Source organism: Lipotes vexillifer, unplaced genomic scaffold (genome assembly GCF_000442215.2).
Source record: "Lipotes vexillifer unplaced genomic scaffold, Lipotes_vexillifer_v1.1 scaffold331, whole genome shotgun sequence".
NCBI lineage: Eukaryota > Metazoa > Chordata > Mammalia > Artiodactyla > Lipotidae > Lipotes > Lipotes vexillifer.
In genome coordinates this window covers 1,865,351-1,886,907 of record NW_006774049.1, presented here as the reverse complement: position 1 = coordinate 1,886,907, position 21,557 = coordinate 1,865,351, and the positions used below count along the sequence as shown (strand labels likewise).

General features: G+C 40.8%; 1 protein-coding gene across 1 annotated transcript in view; it reads left to right on the top strand.

Annotated features, from left to right (window-relative positions):
- Nucleotides 1-21,557, top strand: part of STXBP4 (syntaxin binding protein 4) — a 171,887-nt gene that overhangs the window by 140,237 nt on the left and 10,093 nt on the right. Inside the window, exon 15 of the mRNA XM_007448640.1 lies at nucleotides 6,755-6,812. Coding sequence (XP_007448702.1) covers nucleotides 6,755-6,812 — 58 coding nt within the window. The remainder of the gene's footprint in view (nucleotides 1-6,754; nucleotides 6,813-21,557) is intronic.

The following is a 21,557-nucleotide window of genomic DNA, read 5'->3' as shown; positions in this document are numbered from 1 at the left end:
CTTTCCCTCTCTTTTCTCTTTTTCTCAAGATATCAAATGCTAAAAGTTAAATGTGTTTGAGTTTTCATAACAACTACACTATAAAATGTTTTTCAGATAAGTTTTGTTATTTGAGCCCTCTGAGACTGATGGTGTTGTCTTTCTCTATTGTATTCTTGGAATTCTCATTCTCCAGTGTTTCTCCCCATCCCAGCTCCTGCTATCATCCATGTGAGTCCACCACCTTTACTTTTCAGTTCTTTTTGTCCAATGCCCATTTTTCCCCACTTTACCATGGTCTTCCAATTCCACCACAAACCTTGGCACCACAGACAGTGGTTCAGACTCCTGACTCTCACTCTCAAACCTCCCACCTTTCCATCTCACTACATGGTTTATTTTCCTCAATAAGATCTCCTATTTTCTCTATCCTTCAGCCTCCACTATTATTTTTACTTGTCTTCTTATTCAGCTTAAAGTCTGGGGTCCATTATTCCAATCACTCTCACACATTCCCTCAGCTCACTTGGCACTCTCTCCTTCCCTCCCGCTGTTTAACAAGACCCTAGGCCTCAACAAGCTCAGTCATTACCTTCTGCGTGATATACCCAAGTAACGAGCATCACTGCAGTCACACAACCATAGTTCACTAGATTCCACTAGATCTCTTAATGTGTAATTATAATAATTTTAAAGCTCAATATTTTCTCTGGATCTGGTTCTGTTGGTGGTTTTATCTTTTGGCAATGGATCTTTTTCTCTTGCTTTTCTGTGTCTCATAATCGTGATTGTCAGTATTTGGAGGTACAGAACTGTAGAGACTGGGGTAAATGTTATTTAAACCCAGAAATGGGTCTGTCTCTTCTCTGTCAGGCCTTTAGTGTGTGTTTGGGGGGGAGGGTGGTTATTCACTCTCATTTGTAGGCAAGCTGGATTTGCATTTTGTTTCTAGGATTCTGTTGAGTTTACCACAGACTTCAAATTCCTCTAGTGCTTGTCTGCTGTTCTCCTGTGCTCATGTGAGGTCTGGGGTGCTGGGGGTAGGGGTTCTCAGTATGCCTGCCCCATCCTCAGCAGGCAGCAGGCTCCACACACCTGCATCACAGTGGACATTTACTGTCTGCTCTCTTGCCATCTCCCAGAGTAGGCAGCTCAGTGTCAGGTGAGTGGTGCATGTGGGGAGTGGGGGGGTGTGGAGAGACTCTTGGCTTTCCTACTCTGGTCTTTGGGTTTCAGACAGGCCCCATGCCCAAGTCCCAGAGGTAGGACTTTCCCAGCCTTCCTGTCCCTGCTTAGTGGCAAACAACCCTACCTCCTACTAAGTGCTCAAGTGGGTTTCCTGCCCCGCTCCTTGTGGAAGTCAAACTCTGCGTCACATCAGTGCAGGATTCTGGATTTGAAAGGTTTCCTGCCCTCACCCCTCCATGACTTAGTGTCAGTGCAGGGTAAAGACATCAGGTTCTCTACCCACCTCACCCCACCAGGACAAATGAGGTTTTCGTGGAGTCTGGGAGGGACTGGGGGTGTGACAGTTTCTTGCCCCTCCCCCAGGAACAGATGACTTGCCTTCTGTCACTCAGATTCCTGTCCACGTGTGGGGGCGTCCCTTGTTCCTCCCCGAACTGCAGCCGGCTATTACTTATCAGAGGAGGGTCCAGGTCATGGATGATACTTCTGCTCCACCCTCGAACCTTTGCAGGTCCTGCATGTGCCCACACTACCCAGGGGCTCTCTCAGGTCTCCTGCCTACCCCTTGTCTTTCTCATAAGCAAAGAGCTGTTCAGGGAGAGCAGGCTCTCCTTGTGTCTAGGGCTCCCGGGGACACCAAACTATCATGCTAGCCCATAAGCAGGCTTTACAAATTTATTACAGTTTTAGATATTTTCTTCCTACCCACTTTTATGGCAAGACTTCTTCCTGTGCTCTGCCAAGAGAGAAAGAGTTCACGTGCCCCATCTTCCCTCAGAGGGGCTTGTCACCCTTTGGAATTCAGTTCACCTGAGGGTCAGCTCAGGTGAGGAACTCAGTCTCTGAGGAACTAAACAAAATTTTTAAAATTTTTTTTAGGTTGTGCAGCTTTCCGCACATATGGTGGGAGCAACATTCTCTTGCAGCTTTCTTCGTCTTAAACAGTAGCATATCTCCAGCTTTCCTGTTAAGAAACTTTCAAACAATTTTAACATGGCCTGCAAAACCCTGCACAGTCACATTTGCCTGTCTCTCCGGCTCACTCTTGTATCAGTCCCCTCCTAACTCACTCACTACTCTCCGGGAACAATGATTTCTCAGTTCCTCAAACATGCCAAGCTCTTCCCCATCCCAGAGCCTTTGCACTTGCTGTTCACTCAACCTAGTGTTCTTGCCCACGTCTGTACCTGGATAACTCCAGCAATTCAGAGATCCTTCCTTCCTCCTACATCCCTTTATCCACACTACATAAAGTACTTCCTCATTCTTTCTCACAGCTGGACAATATCCCGTTATCTGATATATAGTCTTTAATCAGTCCCCATTGGTGGTTATTTAGATTATTTTCAATCTTTTACTTTTACAATTAATAATCTTGTACATAAAGGTTATCTATAAGATAAATTCCTGGAAGACTTGCTGGATTAAATGGTCCATGGAGCCAGTTCAGGGTAGTGGTTAAGAGTCTTGGCTGTACTGCCTGCCAGCTGTGTAACCTTGGGCAAGTGATGGAACCTCTCCATACCTGTTTCCTCATTTGTAAAATGGGGATAATAATAGTACCTCGTAAAATTGTTGTGAGGCCTAAGAGAGTTGGTACATGTGTAGTGCAATGTCTAGCACATGGCCACTCCATTAATGTGAACTGTTGTTATTAGCATTTAAAATTTTAGGTAGATCTTGAAAAGTTTCTCCCCATACATATGTTATCATATGTATACTCCCATCAGTATGAGAATGACTGCCTCTTCATACCCTCAACACAGTGTCTTATTAAACTATTTTTTACTCTTTGCTAACATGATGAACACAGCCTCTCATACTAGTTTAATTTGTATTTCTCTTGTTAAGAGTGAAATTAAGCCTATTTTCATATGTTTAAGTACATTTATGTCCTGAATGTTCCACATGTTTCACAGACTCCTATTTGTCATTTCCTTTCTCTTACTGATTTGTAGGAGTTACTTATGTATTAAGGAGTTTAACCTTTGTCTGTGCTATGAGTTACTCTTTCATAGTATTCAATACTTTTCTTTCCTAGTACTTATTCCTACTTTTAATGGTGTCTTTATTTATGATTACTTTTTAATGTTTCATAAGACCAAGGTACATGTTAATTTGTTAATCATTATGTATTGAACACCAGGTAAAATGCTAAACACAGAAAAATAATCACTAAAAAAAATGATCAATAAATATTTAATGAAAGGGCCAAATATGACAAAGAGAACTTTCCTACATAAATAGACTGGGAAAATAGAAGGGAAACTATTTTGTATGGACATGTGATGAGTTTGGTTTTGGATATGTGGAGTGTTAGGTGACAGCCAGTGTTCTAAGCTGAATATGCAGGAGACTCCTACTTTGGCAAAATACTCATGAAGAGTACTTTGAAACAAATGATCTCTGATGGAAAGAATGTTATGTGAGGGTTCATAAACAAATACTTCCAATCAGAAACAATAGTTGTCATAACAGTTTTAAAGCAAATATGAAAAGGAAAAATAGAAGCATTATATATTTGCAAGTATAAAGATGTGGAGAATGTAGAAAACTTTTAATGCCTTGGGACTATAACGATTATTGAAAAGTATTTAGATAGTATGTTGTAATTTTACCCAAATCACTTATTGTGAAGGGATGAAAATCTTTACTAAAGGACAATTGCGTCCATCATAGTTATATAAGCTTGTTGAAATCAAAAGTGCCCTTTTTCTATAAAGTAGGTTATTTGGTGTATCAATATATTGTGGTTTTTAACTTATAATTAATTGGACAGTGATTGTGTTTTCTATTACTGAACTATCACTGAAAGATAGTCACTATCAACTGAGTCCCCAGTCTGTTTTTTACAGACTATATTAACTGCATGGAGAACAAGAAACCACTCAGTCTTCTAAAAAGAAGCGCTATTTTTTCAGAACAAAGAATTTATCCTAAAATATTATTCAATAAACAGGAATATCTTGATGGCTACAGTCATTGAATAACCATTTTGACTTATATGGATATGAATTGGTACCTTTAATAAGACCGTTGTGAAGTTATAGTCCTTGTTTACTAATTGTAAGAAAATAATCAGGGCAGGAACTCTATTTTGATAGCATGGCGATGCGGTATCCCAATGTCAATCTCAATTCTCAAATGATCCTATAGATTAAAAGATACTGTCTTTAAAGTATACATATTATTTTCTCCTCATTAAAAAAAAAGACCTGTGAATTAATAAATTAGAAGTATGGCTATAATTGCACTGAAGAGACAAGTCATTTAAACAAAAATCTTAGTCACATTAGAATGACTTTCTACTTTTAGCGTGTCTTTGCCCTATTGATCATCATTCCTGGCATTTCTGAACCTTTTTGTCATAAAAGCAGGGGTTTTGTGTACAGTCATCAGATTCTTCCCTTCAGGTGAGGGGCTTGTCAGTGAAAAATGAAGTGATCTGTAACAAAGGTGTAGAAAGTGTAAAGACAATAAATCTACGTGAACTGCAGCAGCAGTTGATCATGGCCTGTCTGGCTGAGCGTGTGCTGGCCATGGTTACTATCAGAGGTATATATAGTGTCACTTCAGGGGCTTTTAAGAAGCCAGTCATTTGCTTATGCTGAGTTCCCAGATATGCTTATTTTGTGCTTAAAATAGGAACATTTATTCATTAAGGGAGAAAAGAAACTCCTAGGTGGCCTGTGTTAATCCACAAAGGAAGTAGTTACAGAATTTTGGGCCAGGCTCTTATTTTGTACAACTGTGTTAAAAGACTGGAGGTAAATATAAAGTAAAGCTTGTTTTGTTTTTCTTATAAAAATAACATCATTAGAGCTATTCTCAGAGAATATGAAGTGAATGATGGTAGAGAAAGGTTTTATTTTGTTCATAGTTGCTGTTCCTGCATTTTTGCTCTGCCCCTTGCTGAGACTTGGGGAAATGGTTTGTTGTTACAGCTCAGTTACTTTCTAAAGAAGTAGGCTACCTGCACCAGGAGTCTGTTCTTTGATGTGTTAATGTATCTTATACTCATCAAAGGAGGCTTGATAAGTCAATACCAAAGACTGATCCAAGAGGTCAATTACAATCCTTAACAGCAGCAGTCCCCAACCTTTTTTTAAAAAAATTTATTTATGTACTTATTATTTTTGGCTGCATTGGGTTTTTGTTGCTGTGCGCGGGCTTTTCTCTAGTTACAGAGAGCGGGGGGCTACTCTTTGTTGCGGTGCGAGGGCTTCTCATTGCGGTGGCTTCTTTTGTTGTGGAGCACCGGCTGTGGAGCATCAGCTCTAGAACACAGGTTCAGTAGGCATTGCTGCGCAGCATGCGGGATCTTCCCGGACCAGGGCTCAAACTCGTGTCCCCTGCATTGGCAGGCGGATTCTTTAACCACTGCGCCACCAAGGAAGTCCAGTCCCCAACCTTTTCGGCACCGGTTTCCTGGAAGACAGCTCCACAGCTTCGCTCACTCTCCCGCTGCTCACCTGCTGTGTGACCCATTCCTAACAAACCGAAGACCAATACTGGTCCGTGGCCTGGGGGTTGGGGACCCCTGCTTAACAGTATTCAGGGGTGGAGCCAAGGGAAGGAAACCCTTGTGTTCTAAAGGAGTACCAACCATAATTGGAATATAAGAGAATGGGCTGCCTCAACCTGGGCCTGTTCTGTTGGTATGATGAGGACAAAAATGTACTTATTTATAGAAATATGGCCAAATGATTGCTTGCTTACTTCAGTCTGCATCTCTTTATAGCTAACTAATTATTCTCAATCCCATTACTGAAATGGAAGCTGAGTTTAGCAAATTGCTTGGCCATTAACATTTAGTGCACAAAATTCTTAAGTAACAAAATAAAATACTACAATCCATTGTAAATCACTTTGCTAAACTTTTAGACTTCATAAGGAATTTTGTCTTGTTCAAGAGCTACTTTCAAACCGCTTGCTGATCTGGTACTCATATGTCGATTCCCTGTGGAGCTGAGTGAAAGAATGTAAAGGGAGCCGATTAAAGAAACTTTGAGCCCGAATAGACAAGCGGAGGCCATTTTGTCCAGCCTTCTGCCTCCAGGCAAAAACCATCCCCTGCACCAAAAATTTTTGCTTGAATCCTGCTGACAAAAATGCTCACCGGGCTTCCCTGGTGGCACAGTGGTTGGGGGTCGGCCTGCCGATGCAGGGGACGCGAGTTCATGCCCCGGTCGGGAGGATCCCACATGCCTCAGAGCGGCTGGGCCCGTGAGCCATGGTCGCTGAGCCTGCGCGTCCGGAGCCTATGCTCCGCAATGGCAGAGGCCACAGCAGTGAGAGGCCCGCTTACCGAAAAAAAAAAAAAAAAAGCTCACCACATGTAAATGTCAAGTCACGATCCATTTATTGCAACTAAAGCAGATTGTTAACTGTTCAAGACATATTTATTGTGTTCTAAGATGCTGAGTATGAAAGCTCATCTAAATTGTTTTAATTCCTCCTTTCTAGACAATTATTTTGTACAAGAAATGTACTCAAATAATTGTAAAGCTGTGGGAAATTTGTGTCCAGGAAATAAAGTTATCTTTATCATCTTATTAAATGTATTTTTGGTTTCCTTTCACTCAAGGTCTACCTTACGGGTGGGAGGAAGCTTACACAGCAGATGGAATCAAGTACTTCATCAAGTAAGTACAAGCATCTCAACCAAGTAAGCAATTTTCTTCACATCTGGAGAGAACCTGGAAGTTGCAGAATAATCAGTAATACCAAGAAACCCTCTTGGAGGTTACAAAAATTAGTAACAAGAAGTGAAACTTCACCATTTTCATTTCATGTGATTTAAATGCTAATATCAGATATCATTTAGAAAAAAAAAAACCTAATAATTATTTCAAGGGAAACATCAAAAAATTGGAACAGGATTGTCATTTGAACCTAAATGTTGGCTGCCTCAATTCACTTTTGGCTAAAAGTATTAATATTTATGCAAAGTTAATATCTAATGAAAAGGTCTTGTCTTAAAACTTATTAACAATAATAGTAATAATAATCAACATTTTTTCATGCTTTGCAGTGTACACAGTTCATTCATTCTACAATTTTTTTTTTTTTTGCGGTACACGGGCCTCTCACGGTTGTGGCCTCTCCCGTTGCGGATCACAGGCTCTGGACGTGCAGGCTTAGCAGCCATGGCTCACGGGCCTAGCCGCTCCACAGCATGTGGAATCTTCCCAGACCGGGGCATGAATCCGTGTCTCCTGCATCGGCATGCGGACTCTCAAGCACTGCGCCACCAGGGAAGCCCTGCAAATATTTTTTGAGCATTTGCTGTGCACCAGGCAGTATTCCATACCTTGGAGATACAGTAGTGAGATATATAGACTATATATATTCTATATATTCTCTGATATCAAGGAATTTACTTAATAGTGAGGAAAAACATACAATATATAACTGAGTAGATAAATGAGACAGTATATGAACAAACCTCATCTCAATGGAGTCTCAGAACATCCTTCATTTATAGATGAAAAAAATAAGAGCCTAGAGTAGTTGCCAAAAAATCCACAGCTAACTAAATCACCAAGCCAGAAGGGAATCCAAGTCTTCTGACACCAGGATTCTCTCTAGTGTACTAGACTGATAGAGACCTCTCTTTGAAAGCCTCAACAGAAATACATTTTCTATCTGCTGGACTGGTTAATTTTACTCTGGACACAGCAATCTGGTATACTTCCACTATGTTCTGGGTAGCTCTTTTCATGTCAGAGTTGGAGTTATGAGAACACAAGGGGGATTCCCAACACCCTCTTAAAATCCCTAGAGACTTCCTTATATGACCCTTTTTTAGCAAATGATACTTGGTATGCATTTGGGGAGGAAAAGAGAGATGTGTCCTTGCTGTTCTTTCAAATGTGCAAGTATTTTTCAAAGCAATATCCACATTTTGGATTCTCAAGTTCTGTGACTTTACACAGGTTCCTACATCTCTCTTCATCTCAGTTTTCTCATCAAAAAATAAGGGGAAGGGCTTCCCTGGTGGCGCAGTGGTTGAGAGTCTGCCTGCCGATGCAGGGGACACAGGTTCGTTCCTCAGTCCGGGAAGATCCCACATGCCGTGGAGCGGCTGGGCCCGTGAGCCATGGCCGCTGAGCCTGTGCATCCGGAGCCTACGGAAGAGGCCACAACAGTGAGAAGCCCGCGTACAGCAAAAAAAATAAATAAATAAAAAAATAAGGGGAATTGTACCTACTTTATAGAGTTGTTAAATGTTAAGCACCTAGCATAAAATTTTGAACACAGTAGATACCTAATAAAATAGTCATCATTAATTTACAACATGGAGAAAACATCATGGTGGAAAAAAGAACAGGAAAAATCGTATGACCATTAAAGACATTGAAAATTCAGAAGCTTCATATTTTGAAAAGATTTAAGGAAAATCTAGGGGTAAACCTGGCAAAGAATTTCCTTGATTTTTTTTTCTTGTGGTCTCTAGCAAAAAGTAATTAATAAAGCAAAGGTGTAGTTTATAATACATGAAGGAGAAAGGGACTTTTGGAGCAAAGGACCCAGGAATTCCATGAACAGATTACATTTAGCGCCATACTATTCACTTCCCAAATCATAACTCTTCTGGAAGGAAAGTTTCACTTCAGTATGCTGTATTAACTATGTTTAGTTCCTGAGAGATTTGAATCACTGTACTGTAGGGGTGACAAGAAAATGAAAAACCACATCCAAATTTGCACTGGGTTTCTTTCTTATGTTCACTTTGTAATGGATAAGGGGAGAGATGTGGGGATGGGGGTGGGGGGGCGGTGATGCTCAACAGCCAGGCATGTGTTAGGTGTATTTTTCTATGCATTGTATTGTCTAATCTTCTTAACACTGTAGAAAGTGGGCATCGCTCAGCTCTTAATAGGACGATATTATGATGGTGGTGAGCTGCATCCTGCCCTAAGCCATGCCTGTCTCCTAGAAGGTCCCCAAAAGAAATGCCCCATCAAAGGAAGGCAAACTAGCATTCATTGTAAACCAGGGTTCTGAAGTCAGAGGCCTTTGAAAAATGTCAGTAAATGAGTCTGGACCCTGTGGGGAGCTCTTTCACCAAGGCTTAGCCTTAGCCATCTGTCAGTATCCTAACCCAAAGCTGTGTCAGAGCCTAACCAGTGCCCTGTGAGGAAAGGAATGGATAAGGGCACCATCACCAGCTACCAAGGAAAAAGAGGGAGAAAGAGACGTGAGTGTGAGTCAGAGAGGGAGCATGTCCCATTGCCTGGTACCCAGTGGTTTAAGCCACTGTCTTTTGCTGACTGGAACATTAGCCTTGGGCTGGGCTCCTACTATAAGGGAGAACAGCATCCTAGGAGAAGAGAGAAGACAAGTAGTAGCAAGCCCTTTGACTGCCCTGAGATCTAACTCAGTCTCTGTAGAAGGAATGGAAAGCGGCACCACATTTGTATAATCCACTCCAGTCATAGAAAATAATGTACACTCTTTAGGGAATTATCTTCCTTGACCTTAATCTTGACTCCTAAGGAAAGCGGAAAAGAGGTAAGATAGATTTGTTAAAGGACAGTGGTGGGCATCCTTGTCTCACCATTACAGTTGGAGAAACTCTGTGGAGAAGAGGCTAAACTCGTCCAGGTCAGGCAGTAGTAAAATTTCAGAGTCAAGATACAGTTCCAGGGTTGTCTGAGTCCAAAGCCATCCGCCCAAAACACACACCCATGCTGCACCATCTCCATCTTCTTATTTTAACGTAGCATGTTTACATAGACGAGAAAGATATTTTAAACTGATCATGATTTTGTTAGAATTCTGTACTTTATTCATTTTTAAATAGCAGAATAGAAACTTAGTTCTAAGCACAAGTAGTTATCTCCTGGAGACTAGAAAGGTCAAACAGTAAAGATAAGAAAATCTAACAATATACCAGTGTTTTCTTTATCTTGTCTCATGGAGGAATGGACTACTTACCATGAGTTGGCTTTTTTTTTTTTTTTTTTTTGCGGTACGTGGGCCTCTCACTGTTTTGGCCTCTCCCATTGCGGAGCACAGGCTCCGGACATGCAGGCTCAGCGGCCATGGCTCATGGGCCCAGCCGCTCCGCGGCATGTGGAATCTTCCCGGACTGGGGCACGAACCCGTGTCCCCTGCATCGGCAGGCAGACTCGCAACCACTGTGCCACCAGGGAAACCTGAGTTGGCTTTTTTGCTAGTCATTAACCCCATTCAAGCGCCAACATTTATTTTAGTTTAACTATTCTTAATGGAAGTCTTATTTTACAAGTATTGTGTGCTTTCCTGCCTTCTTCTACTGAGGCCCCTGAACAAAATCATTATAAACAGCAATCTTATACATAATACAGTGAGTTCTACAGGGTGATGTTAAGCTGTATAAGCTACAATAGAGACACAGCAGTCATCTCTCCCCGATCTCAACATGCCTGGCCATCTCCTCATCTCCATTCTCCTTTTCGACCCTCTACACACTTCACCATCTTCCCCAGGAGCTTATTTGAGGAAGATAGGATGCCAAATAATCAGACTAATTTGAATTGCTTGTAAATAGTCCTGGAGTGTGCATCTACAAGTGTTTATATGTGAGTCAAGTGCATAAGTTCTGGTGCAGGTGGATTTGATTCCAGGAAGGCCATCTGGTATAAGGAAAAGAAGAGCATGGGCTTTGGATTTGGGGAAAGGTAGGTTCCAATGCTGGTGTCTCCACAGAATAGCTGAATAACCTTGGCATGTTTACTAAACCTCTCTGGGCTTTAATTTCTACATATAGAATGGAAAGAATATTAGCCCTTCATAGAGTTCCTGCCCAGAATGAATGAGCTTATGTATGTAAAGAGCCTATCATAACACCTGACCCAAAGTAGACACTTTCAGCCAAGGTTAGGCCTCTTCACTTCCTCCTAACATTTTTTTTTTTTTTTTTTTTTTTTTTTTTTTTTTGTATATGTGTTAGCATACGGTATTTATTTTTCTCTATCTGACTTACTTCACTCTGTATGACAGTCTCTGGATCCATCCACCTCACTACAAATAACCGCGGGCCTCTCACTGTTGTGGCCTCTCCCGTTGCGGAGCACAGGCTCCGGACGCACAGGCCTAGCGGCCATGGCTCACGGGACCAGCCGCTCCACGGCATGTGGGATCTTCCCGGACCGGGGCACGAACCCGCGTCCCCTGCATCGGCAGGCAGACCCTCAACCACTGCGCCACCAGGGAAGCCCCCTCCTAACATTTTGATGAGGGTTTCTTCTCAGCTCTTAGCTGTGTTCAGATAGGATGCCAAATAAGTAATGTCTGCATAAGCAAGCATCCACTATATGTCTTTCTTGGAACTATTTAGATTTTTGTTTTTTCATCCTCTCACTACCCCAACCAAAATTTTGAGCCTGGCTAGCCTATGTTAGCTTTTGGGTAGGAGTAGTTCATTTACCATGTGAATGGTACTTTGGAGGCAAGAAATAACAAGTAATGAACTCAGTTCATTGCCTCTGTCACCTTTGCTTAAAAAGAACAGTGACTGAGATCACCCTTCCAGAACATTGGAGGAGATGCTGGTCTGTGTACGTATAATCTCTACCCTGAGATTGACACCTGTCACTGTCTTCCCGGAAACTGAATTGTTAAATCTGATGGAAGCCAAGCCTCGGGCAAAGGAATAACTGTCAGTGCTGTCCCAAGAATGCCTGGACAAAGATGGTCTTCATTGAATATTCCTATCCACCCACATGTCCATTGCACACCCATTAATACTTTGTAGTCATCTACTTACCTTCTGACACAAGAGAAGAAAGCATTTTATCTCATGTAAACAAATATAATCAAAATATTGGCATTGCTAGAGCCAGTGTTTCATAGAAATAACAAACGTATACGTCTATATATGTGTATGTGTATACACCAATATGTGTATGCAGATAGGCAGGGCTTACTCACTTGCTATATAAATACCGGTGCGTTCAAGGGAAAACTTTCTTATTTTCTCCTTAGAGAGAGAGTTGCAGCGTTCTTAAATTCAATGACAAAATGCCAGTTATCTTGATAGCACTGTAATGAAATTATCTGATAAACCTGACCATTTTACCACCCAACTTCCTATCTTCCCTTTGCAGTTATATACTATTACAGATTTATAATAGTCTTTTGATATGATTCCACTTTAGCAGAATTATTATGAGTTACGTTTGATAGTAAAAATGAACTTAATATTACAAACTAGACATAACTGCTACATTGCTTTCGTTGAACTCTTTTTTTCTATTGAAGGTTTCAGATTCACTGTGATCACTGGCCATGATTTCATGTATTAATTCTCTATTGCTGCTTAATAAATTTCCCCCAAATTTTGCAGCCTTAAACAATAAACATTTATTTTCTTACCCAAGTTGCAGAGGGTCAAGAACCTGGATGTGGTTTTGCTGGATCATTCTGACTCTCTCTCAGTGTGGGTTTCTCATAAATTTGCAATCAAGCTCTTAGCCAGGTCTGGGAATTGAAGAGTAGTTTAATGGGGCTGGAATATTTGCTCCAGGCTCACATGTGAGGCTTCAGTTGCTCACCATGAGTGGACCTTTCTCCATCCATAGGGCCATAGGGCTGCACAAACATGGCAGCTGGCTTCCCCCACAGCAAGGGACAAGAGAAAAAGTGAAAGCAAGAGAAACACCAATATAAAACCTGCAGTGTCTTTTATAACCAGTCTCAGAAGTGATTGACATACCTTCTGCCATATGCTACTGGTCACACAGAGCACCCTGGTGCAGTGTAGGAGGCAACTATACAAGAGTGTACATGCCAGAAGGTAAAGACCACTGGGAGTTATCTTAGAGGATGACTATGACAAGGCTTTTTCACAATGTACTATATATATTAATCAATAATTAAATTATTATATATATAATAATATATAATATATAATATACATCTCTATAAATGATACAAAAATCTCAATATCATATACTTGCTTCAAACATATTGGACTGCTGGTGATTTTTCAAGTAGGTATACTCATTATTTTTTTATTTTGTTTGTTTTTTTAAACATCTTTATTGGAGTATAATTGCTTTACAATGGTGTGTTAGTTTCTGCTATATAAAAAAGTGAATCAGTTATACATATACATATATATGTCCCCATATCTCTTCCCTCTTGTGTCTCCCTCCCTCCCACCCTCCCTATCCCACCCCTCTAGGTGGTCACAAAGCACCGAGCTGATCTCCCTGTGCTACGCGGCTGCGTCCCACTAGCTATTTTACATTTCGTAGTGTATATATGTCCATGCCACTCTCTCACTTTGTCCCAGCTTACCCTTCCCATTCCCCATATCCTCAAGTCCATTCTCTAGTAGGTCTGTGTCTTTATTCCCGTCTTGCCACTAGGTTCTTCATGACCTTTTTTTTTTAGTTTCCATATATATGTGTTAGCATACAGTATTTGTTTTGCCCTTTCTGAATTACTTCCCTCTGTATGACACACTCTAGGTCCATCCACCTCAATACAAATAACTCAAATACTTTTCTTTTTATGGCTGTGTAATATTCCATTGTACATATGTGCCACATCTTCTTTATCCATTCATCTGTTGATGGACACTTAGGTTGCTTCCACGTACTGGCTATTGTAAATAGAGCTGCAATGAATATTTTGGTACATGACTGCTTTTGAATTATGGTTTTCTCAGGATATATGCCCAGTAGTGGGATTGCTGGGTCATATGGTAGTTCTATTTGTAGTTTTTTAAGGAACCTCCATACTGTTCTCCATAGTGGCTGTATCAATTTACATTCCCACCAACAGTGCAAGAGGGTTCCCTTTTCTCCACACCCTCTCCAGCATTTATTGTTTGTAGATTTTTTGATGATGGCCATTCTGACCAGTGTGAGATGATATCTCATTGTAGTTTTGATTTGCATTTCTCTAATGATTAAAGACGTTGAGCATTATTTGATGTGTTTGTTGGCAGTCTGTATATCTTCTTTGGAGAAATGTCTATTTAGGTCTTCTGCCCATTTTTGGATTGGGCTGTTTGTTTTTTTTGACATTAAGCTGCATGAGCTGCTTGTAAATTTTGGACATTAATCCTTTGTCAGTTGCTTCATTTGCAAATATTTTCTCCCATTCTGGGGTTGTCTTTTCATCTTGTTTATGGATTCCTTTGCTGTGCAAAAGCTTCTAAGTTTCATTAGGTCCCATTTGTTTATTTTTGTTTTTATTTCCATTTCTCTAGGAGGTGGGTCAATAAGGATCTTGCTGTGATTTATGTCATAGAGTGTTCTGCCTATGTTTTCTTCTAAGAGTTTGATAGTGTCTGGCCTTAGATTTAGGTCTTTAATCCATTTTGAGTTTATTTTTGTGTATGGTGTTAGGGAGTGTTCCAATTTCATTCTTTTACATGTAGCTGTCCAGTTTTCCCAGCACCACTTATTGAAGAGGCTGTCTTTTCTCCACTGTATATTCTTGCCTCCTTTATCAAAGATAAGGTGACCATATGTGCATGGGTTTATCTCTGGGCTTTCTATCCTGTTCCATTGATCTATATTTCCATTTTTGTGCCAGTAGCACACTGTCTTGATTACTGTCGCTTTGTAGTATAGTCTGAAGTCCCGGAACCTGATTCCTCCAGCTCCGTTTTTCTTTCTCAAGATTGCTTTGGCTATTCAGGGTCTTTTGTGTTTCCATACATATTGTAAAATTTTTTGTTCGAGTTCTGTGAAAAATGCCAGTGGTAGTTTGATAGGGATTGCATCGAATCTGTAGATTGCTTTGGGTAATATAGTCATTTTCACAATGTTGATTCTCCCAATCCAAGAACATGGTATATCTCTTCATCTATTTGTATCATCTTTAATTTCTTTCATCAGTATCTTATAATTTTCTGCATACAGGTCTTTTGTCTCCTTAGGTAGGTTTATTCCTAGATATTTTATTCTTTTGTTGCAATGGTAAATGGGAGTGTTTTCTTAATTTCACTTGCAGATTTTTCAACATTAGTGTATAGGAATGCGGTAGATTTCTGTGCATTAATTTTGTATCCTGCTACTTTACCAAATTCATTGATTAGCTCTAGTAGTTTTCCGGTAACATCTTGAGGATTCTCTATGTATAGTATCATGACATCTGCTAACAGTGACAGCTTTACTTCTTCTTTTCCAATTTGGATTCCTTTTATTTCTTTTTCTTCTCTGATTGCTCTGGCTAAAAATTCCAAAACTATGTTGAATAAAAGTGGTGAGAGTGGGCAACCTTGTCCTGTTCCTGATCTTAGTGGAAATGGTTTCAGTTTTTCACCACTGAGGACGATGTTGGCTGTGGGTTTGTCATATATGACCGTTATTAGGTTGAGGAAAGTTCCCTCTATGTCTACTTTCTGGAGGGTTTTTAATCATAAATCCGTGTTGAATTTTGCCGAAAGCTTTCTCTGCATCTATTGAGATGATAATATGGTTTTTCTCCTTCAATTTGTTAATATGGTGTATCACATTGATTGATTTGTGTATATTGAAGAATCCTTGCATTCCTAGGATAAACCCCACTTGATCATGGTGTGTGATCCTTTTAATGTGCTGTTGGATTCTGTTTGCTAATATTTTGTTGAGGATTTTTGCATCTATGTTCATCAGTGATATTGGCCTCTAGTTTTCTCTCTTTGTGACATCTGGTTTTGGTATCAGGGTGATGGTGGCCTCGTAGAATGAGTTTGGGAGTGTACCTGCCTCTGCAATGTTTTGGAAGAGTTTGAGAAGGATAGGTGTTAGCTCTTCTCTAAATGTTTGATAGAATTTGCCTGTGAAGCCATCTGGTCCTGGGCTTTTGTTTGTTGGAAGATTTTTAATCACAGTTTCAATTTCAGTGCTTGTGATTGGTCTGTTCATATTTTCTATTTCTTCCTGGTTCATTCTTAGAAGGTTGTGCATTTCTAAGAATTTGTCCATTTCTACCAGGTTGTCCATTTTATTGGCATACAGTTACTTGTAGTAATCTCTCATGTTCCTTTATATTTCTGTAGTGTCAGTGGTTACTTCTCCTTTTTCATTTCTAATTCTATTTATTTGAGTCTTCTCCCTTTTTTTCTTGATGACTCTGGCTAATGGTTTATCAATTTTGTTTATTTTCTCAAAGAACCAGCTTTTATTTTTATTGATCTTTGCTATTGTTTCCTTCATTTCTTTTTCATTTATTTCTGATCTGATCTTTATGATTTCTTTCCTTCTACTAACTTTGGGGTTTTTTTGTTCTTCTTTCTCTAATTACTTTAGGTGTAAGATTAGGTTGTTTGAGTTGTTTCTTGTTTCTTAAGGTAGGATTGTATTGCTATAAACTTCCCTCTTAGAACTGCTTTTGCTGTATCCCATAGGATTTGGGTCATCGTGTTTTCATTGTCATTTGTTTCTAGGTATTTTTTGATTTCCTCTTTGATTTCTTCAGTTATCTCTAGGTTATTATTTTTTCCTGTAATTGATATCTAGTCTCATAGCGTTGTGGTCAGAAAAGATACTTGATACGATTTCAATTTTCTTAAATTTACCAAGGCTTGATTTGTGACTCAAGATATGATCTATCCTGGAGAATGATCCATGAGCACTTGAGAAGAAAGTGTATTCTGTTGCTTTTGGATGGAATGTCCTATAAATATCAATTAAGTTAATCTTGATTAATGTATCATTTAAAGCTTGTTTCCTTATTTATTTTCATTTTGGATGATCTGTCCATTGGTGAAAGTGGGATGTTAAAGTCCCCTACTATAATTGTGTTACTGTTGGTTTCCCCTTTTATGGTTGTTAGTATTTGCCTTATGTATTGAGGTGCTCCTATGTTGGGTGCATAAATATTTACAATTATTATATCTTCTTCTTGGATTGATCCCTCGATCATTATGTAGTGTCCTTCTTTGTCTCTTCTAATAGTCTTTATTTTAAAGTCTATTTTGTCTGATATGAGAATTGCTACTCCAGCTTTCTTTTGATTTCCATTTGCATGGAATATCTTTTTTCCATCCCCTCACTTTCAGTCTGTATGTCTCCCTAGGTCTGAAGTGGGTCTCTTGTAGACAGTATATATATGGGTCTTGTTTTTTTATCCATTCAGCCAGTCTATGTCTTTCGGTTGGAGCATTTAATCCATTTACATTTAAGGTAATTATCAATATGTATGTTCCTATTACCATTTTCTTAATTGTTTTGGGTTTGTTATTGTAGGTCTTTTCCTTCTCTTGTGTTTCCTGTCTAGAGAAGTTCCTTTAGCATTTGTTGTAAAGCTGGTTTGGTGGTGCTGAACTCTCTCAGCTTTTGCTTGTCTGTAAAGGTTTTAATTTCTCCATCAAATCTGAATGAGATCCTTGCTGGGTAGAGTAATCTTGGTTGTAGGTTTTTCTCCTTCCTCACTTTAAATATGTCCTGCCAGTCCCTTCTGGCTTGCAGAGTTTCTGCTGAAACTGTTAACGTTAACCTTATGGGGATTCCCTTGTGTGTTATTTGTTGTTTTTCCTTTGCTGCTTTTAATATTTTTTCTTTGTATTTAATTTTTGGCAGTTTGATTAATATGTGTCTTGGTGTGTTTCTCCTTGGATTTATCCTGTATGGGACTCTCTGTGCTTCCTGGACTTGATTAACTATTTCCTTTCCCGTATTAGAGAAGTTTTCAACTATAATCTCTTCAAATATTTTCTCAGTCCCTTTCTTTTTCTCTTCTTCTTATGGAACCCCTATAATTTGAATGTTGGTGCGTTTAATGTTGTCCCAGAGGTCTCTGAGACTGTTCTCAGTTCTTTTCATTCTTTTTTCTTTGTTCTGCTCTGCAGTAGTTATTTCGACTATTTTATCTTCCAGGTCACTTATCCATTCTTCTGCCTCAGTTATTCTGCTATTGATCCCTTCTAGAGAATTTTTAATTTCATTTATTGTGTTGATCATGTGCTTGTTTGCTCTTTAGTTCTTCTAGGTCCTTATTAAATGTTTCTTGTATTTTCTCCATTCTATTTCCAAGATTTTGGATCATTTTTACTGTCATTATTCTGAAATCTTTTTCAGGTAGACGGCCTATTTCCTCTTCATTTGTTAGGTCTGGTGGGTTTTTACCCTGCTCCTTCATCTGCTGTGTGTTTCTCTGTATTCTCATTTTCTTAACTTACTGTGTTTGGGGTCTCCTTTTTGTAGGCTGCAGGTTCGTAGGTCCCCTTGTTTTTTATTGTCTGCCCCCAGTGGCTATGGTTGGTTCAGTGGGTTGTGTAGGCTTCCTGGTGGAGGGGACTAGTGCCTGTGTTCTGGTGAATGAGGCTGGATCTTGTCTTTCTGGTAGGCAGGTTCACATCTGGTGATGTGTTTTGGGAGGTCTGGGCCTTATTATGATTTTAGGCAGCCTCTCCGCTAATGGATGGGGTTGTGTTCCTGTCTTGCTAGTTGTTTGGCATAGAGTGTCCAGCACTGTAGCTTGCTGGTCGTTGAGTGGAGCTGGACCTTGGCATTGAGATGGAGATCTCTGGGAGATTTTTGCCATTTGATATTACTTGGAGCTGGGAGGTCTCCTCTGGACCAATGTGCTGAACTTGGCTCTCCCACGTCAGAGGCACAGCCCTGACGCCTGGCTGGAGCACCAAGAGCCTGTCCTCCACACGGCTCAGAATAAAAGCGAGAAAAGAAAGAAAGGAGAAGATAAAACAAAATAAAGTAAAATAAAATAAAACAAAGTTATTAAAATATTTTTTTTAATTTTTAATAAAAGAAAAAAGAAAGAAAGAAGAGAGCAACCAAACCAAAAAACAAATCCACCAATTATAACAAGTGATAAAAACTATACTAAAAAAAGAGAAACAAACAAACAAACAAAAAAATGGAAAGACAGAACCCTGGGACAAATGATAAAACAAAGCTATACAGACAAAATCAAACACAGAACCATACACATACACACTCACAAAAAGAGAAAAAGGGGAAAAATATATATATATATCTCATTGCTCCCAAAGTCCACCTCCTCAATTTTGGATGATTCATTGTCTATTCAGGTATTCCACAGATGCAGGGTACATCACGTTGATTGTGGAGCTTTAATCCACTGCTTCTGAGGCTGCTGGGAGAAATTTCCCTTTCTCTTCTTTGTTTGCACAGCTCCCGGGGTTCAGCTTTGGATTTGGCCCCATCTCTGCCTGTACGTCACCTGAGGGCATCTGTTCTTCACTCAGACAGGACGGGGTTAAAGGAGCAGCTGATTCGGGGGCTCTGGCTCACTCAGGCCGCAGTGAAGGAGGGGTGAGGATGCGGGGCGAGCCTGCGGCAGCAGAGGCCAACATGACGTTACACCAGCCTGAGGCACGCTGTGTGTTCTCCCAGGGCAGTCGTCCCGGGATCACAGGACCCTGGCAGTGGCCGGCTGCACAGGCTCCCGGAAGGGGGGTGTGGACAGTGACCTGTGCTCGCACATAGGCTTCTTGGTGGCGGCAGCAGCAGCCTTAGCGTCTCATGCCCGTCTCTGGGGTTTGAGCTGTTAGCCGTGGCTCGCGCCCGTCTCTGGAGCTCCTTTAAGCAGCACTCTTAATCCCCTCTCCTCGCGCACCAGAAAACAAAGAGGGAAGAAAAAGTCTCTTGCCTCTTCAGCAGCTCCAGACATTTTCCCGGACTCCCTCCCGGCTAGCTGTGGCGCACTAGCCCCCTTTAGGCTGTGTTCACGCCGCCAACCCCAGTCCTCTCCCTGCGCTCCGACTGAAGCCCGAGCCTCAGCTCACAGCCCTGCCCGTCCCGGCGGGTAAGCAGACGAGCCTCTTGGGCTGATGAGTGCCGGTCGGCGCCGATCCTCTGTGCGGGAATCTCTCCGCTTTGCCCTCCGCACCCCTGTGGCTGCGCTCTCCTCCATGGCTCCGAAGCTTCCCCGCTCCGCCACCGCAGTCTCCGCCCGCAAAGGGGCTTCTAGTGTGTGGAAACCTTTCCTCCTTCACTGCTCCCTCCCACTGGTGCAGGTCCCGTCCCTATTCTTTTGTCTTTGTTTATTCTGTTTTCTTTTGCCCTACCCAGGTACGTGGGGAGTTTCTTGCCTTTTGGGAGGTCTGAGGTCTTCTGCTCGTGTTCAGTAGGTGTTCTGTAGGAGTTGTTCCACATGTAGAATTTCTGATGTATTTGTGGGGAGCAAGGTGATCTCCACGTCTTACTCTTCCGCCATCTTGAAGCCGACTACTCATTGGTTTTTAAAAGTTACTCGCACCTGGCTTATAATTCCTTTGTGTTGATACACCTTTATATCACATCCTGAAATCTGAGATAGCACACCTTGTATTATAAAATCTTTTCTCCATTACATAGGAAGTATTATACTTACATTACAAATGCATACCAGTAAAACCTAGGGAGCCTGTGATTTCTGAATAAAACAAGTTTCTGTCTAGAGCAGAGAGGGCAAATAGATTTCAACTCACTTTCTCAAGTGTTGTTTGTGAAGAATTCTGAGGCTATATTCAACCTCACTGATATGTCTTTTTTTTTTTTTTGTCTGTGTTGGGTCTTCGTTGCTGCACACAGGCTTTTCTCTAGTTGCAGTGAGCAAGGGCTATTCTTCCTTGTGGTGCATGGGTTTCTCATTGCGGTGGCTTCTCTTGTCGCAGAGCACAGGCTCTAGGTTCGCGGGCTTCAGTAGTTGCGGCGCATGGGCTCAGTAGTTGTGGTACACGGGCTTAATTGCTCCACGGCATGTGGGATCTTCCCGGACCAGGGATCAAACCCGTATCCCATGCATTGGCAGGTGGACTCGTAACCACTGAACCACCAGCGAAGTTCCTGATATTTGTCTTGATGCATCAGAGATGTCTGCTGTGGGTGCCAGGGGAAGAGACGTGTGGGACACATACCACATCTTTTCAGTCTTTGGTCTTCTAGAGCATATTGCCAACACAGGAACTCTGCCAGGATGAACAGTAATAATGCAAATCGTAGGTTGGAGTGGCAAAACAAACAGTGACACTCCCCCCCAATAGTTCTTATGAGATAGTATTTAAGAGCTTTGCCTTTATGACTTCAAAGGAAAACTGATTTCCAATAGGCATGTTTTGTCTCATATCTTTCCAGTCAGAGTTCATTAACAACCCTAAATGATTGTCTGAACTTGGGGTAGAATAGCCTATTAGGTTGTTTCCAGGTAGGAAAGAATGTAGATCATAACCTATATATGAATGAAATTTGTCATTGTCAGCCTACTGTATTAATTAAAGGCTTAAGTTACATTGTATCATCTCATTTATAAAATAAATTTAAAAATAGAAAACACAAAAGGAAAAATTTGAGATTGTTTTTCTTACCTCCAACCTTATTTTGCACGTAGAGTCCATGTTAGTTAATTCTTTCTTTTTTTTTTTTTTTTTTTTTTTTTTTTTGCGGGCCTCTCACTGTTGTGGCCTCTCCCACTGTGGAGCACAGGCTCCGGACGCG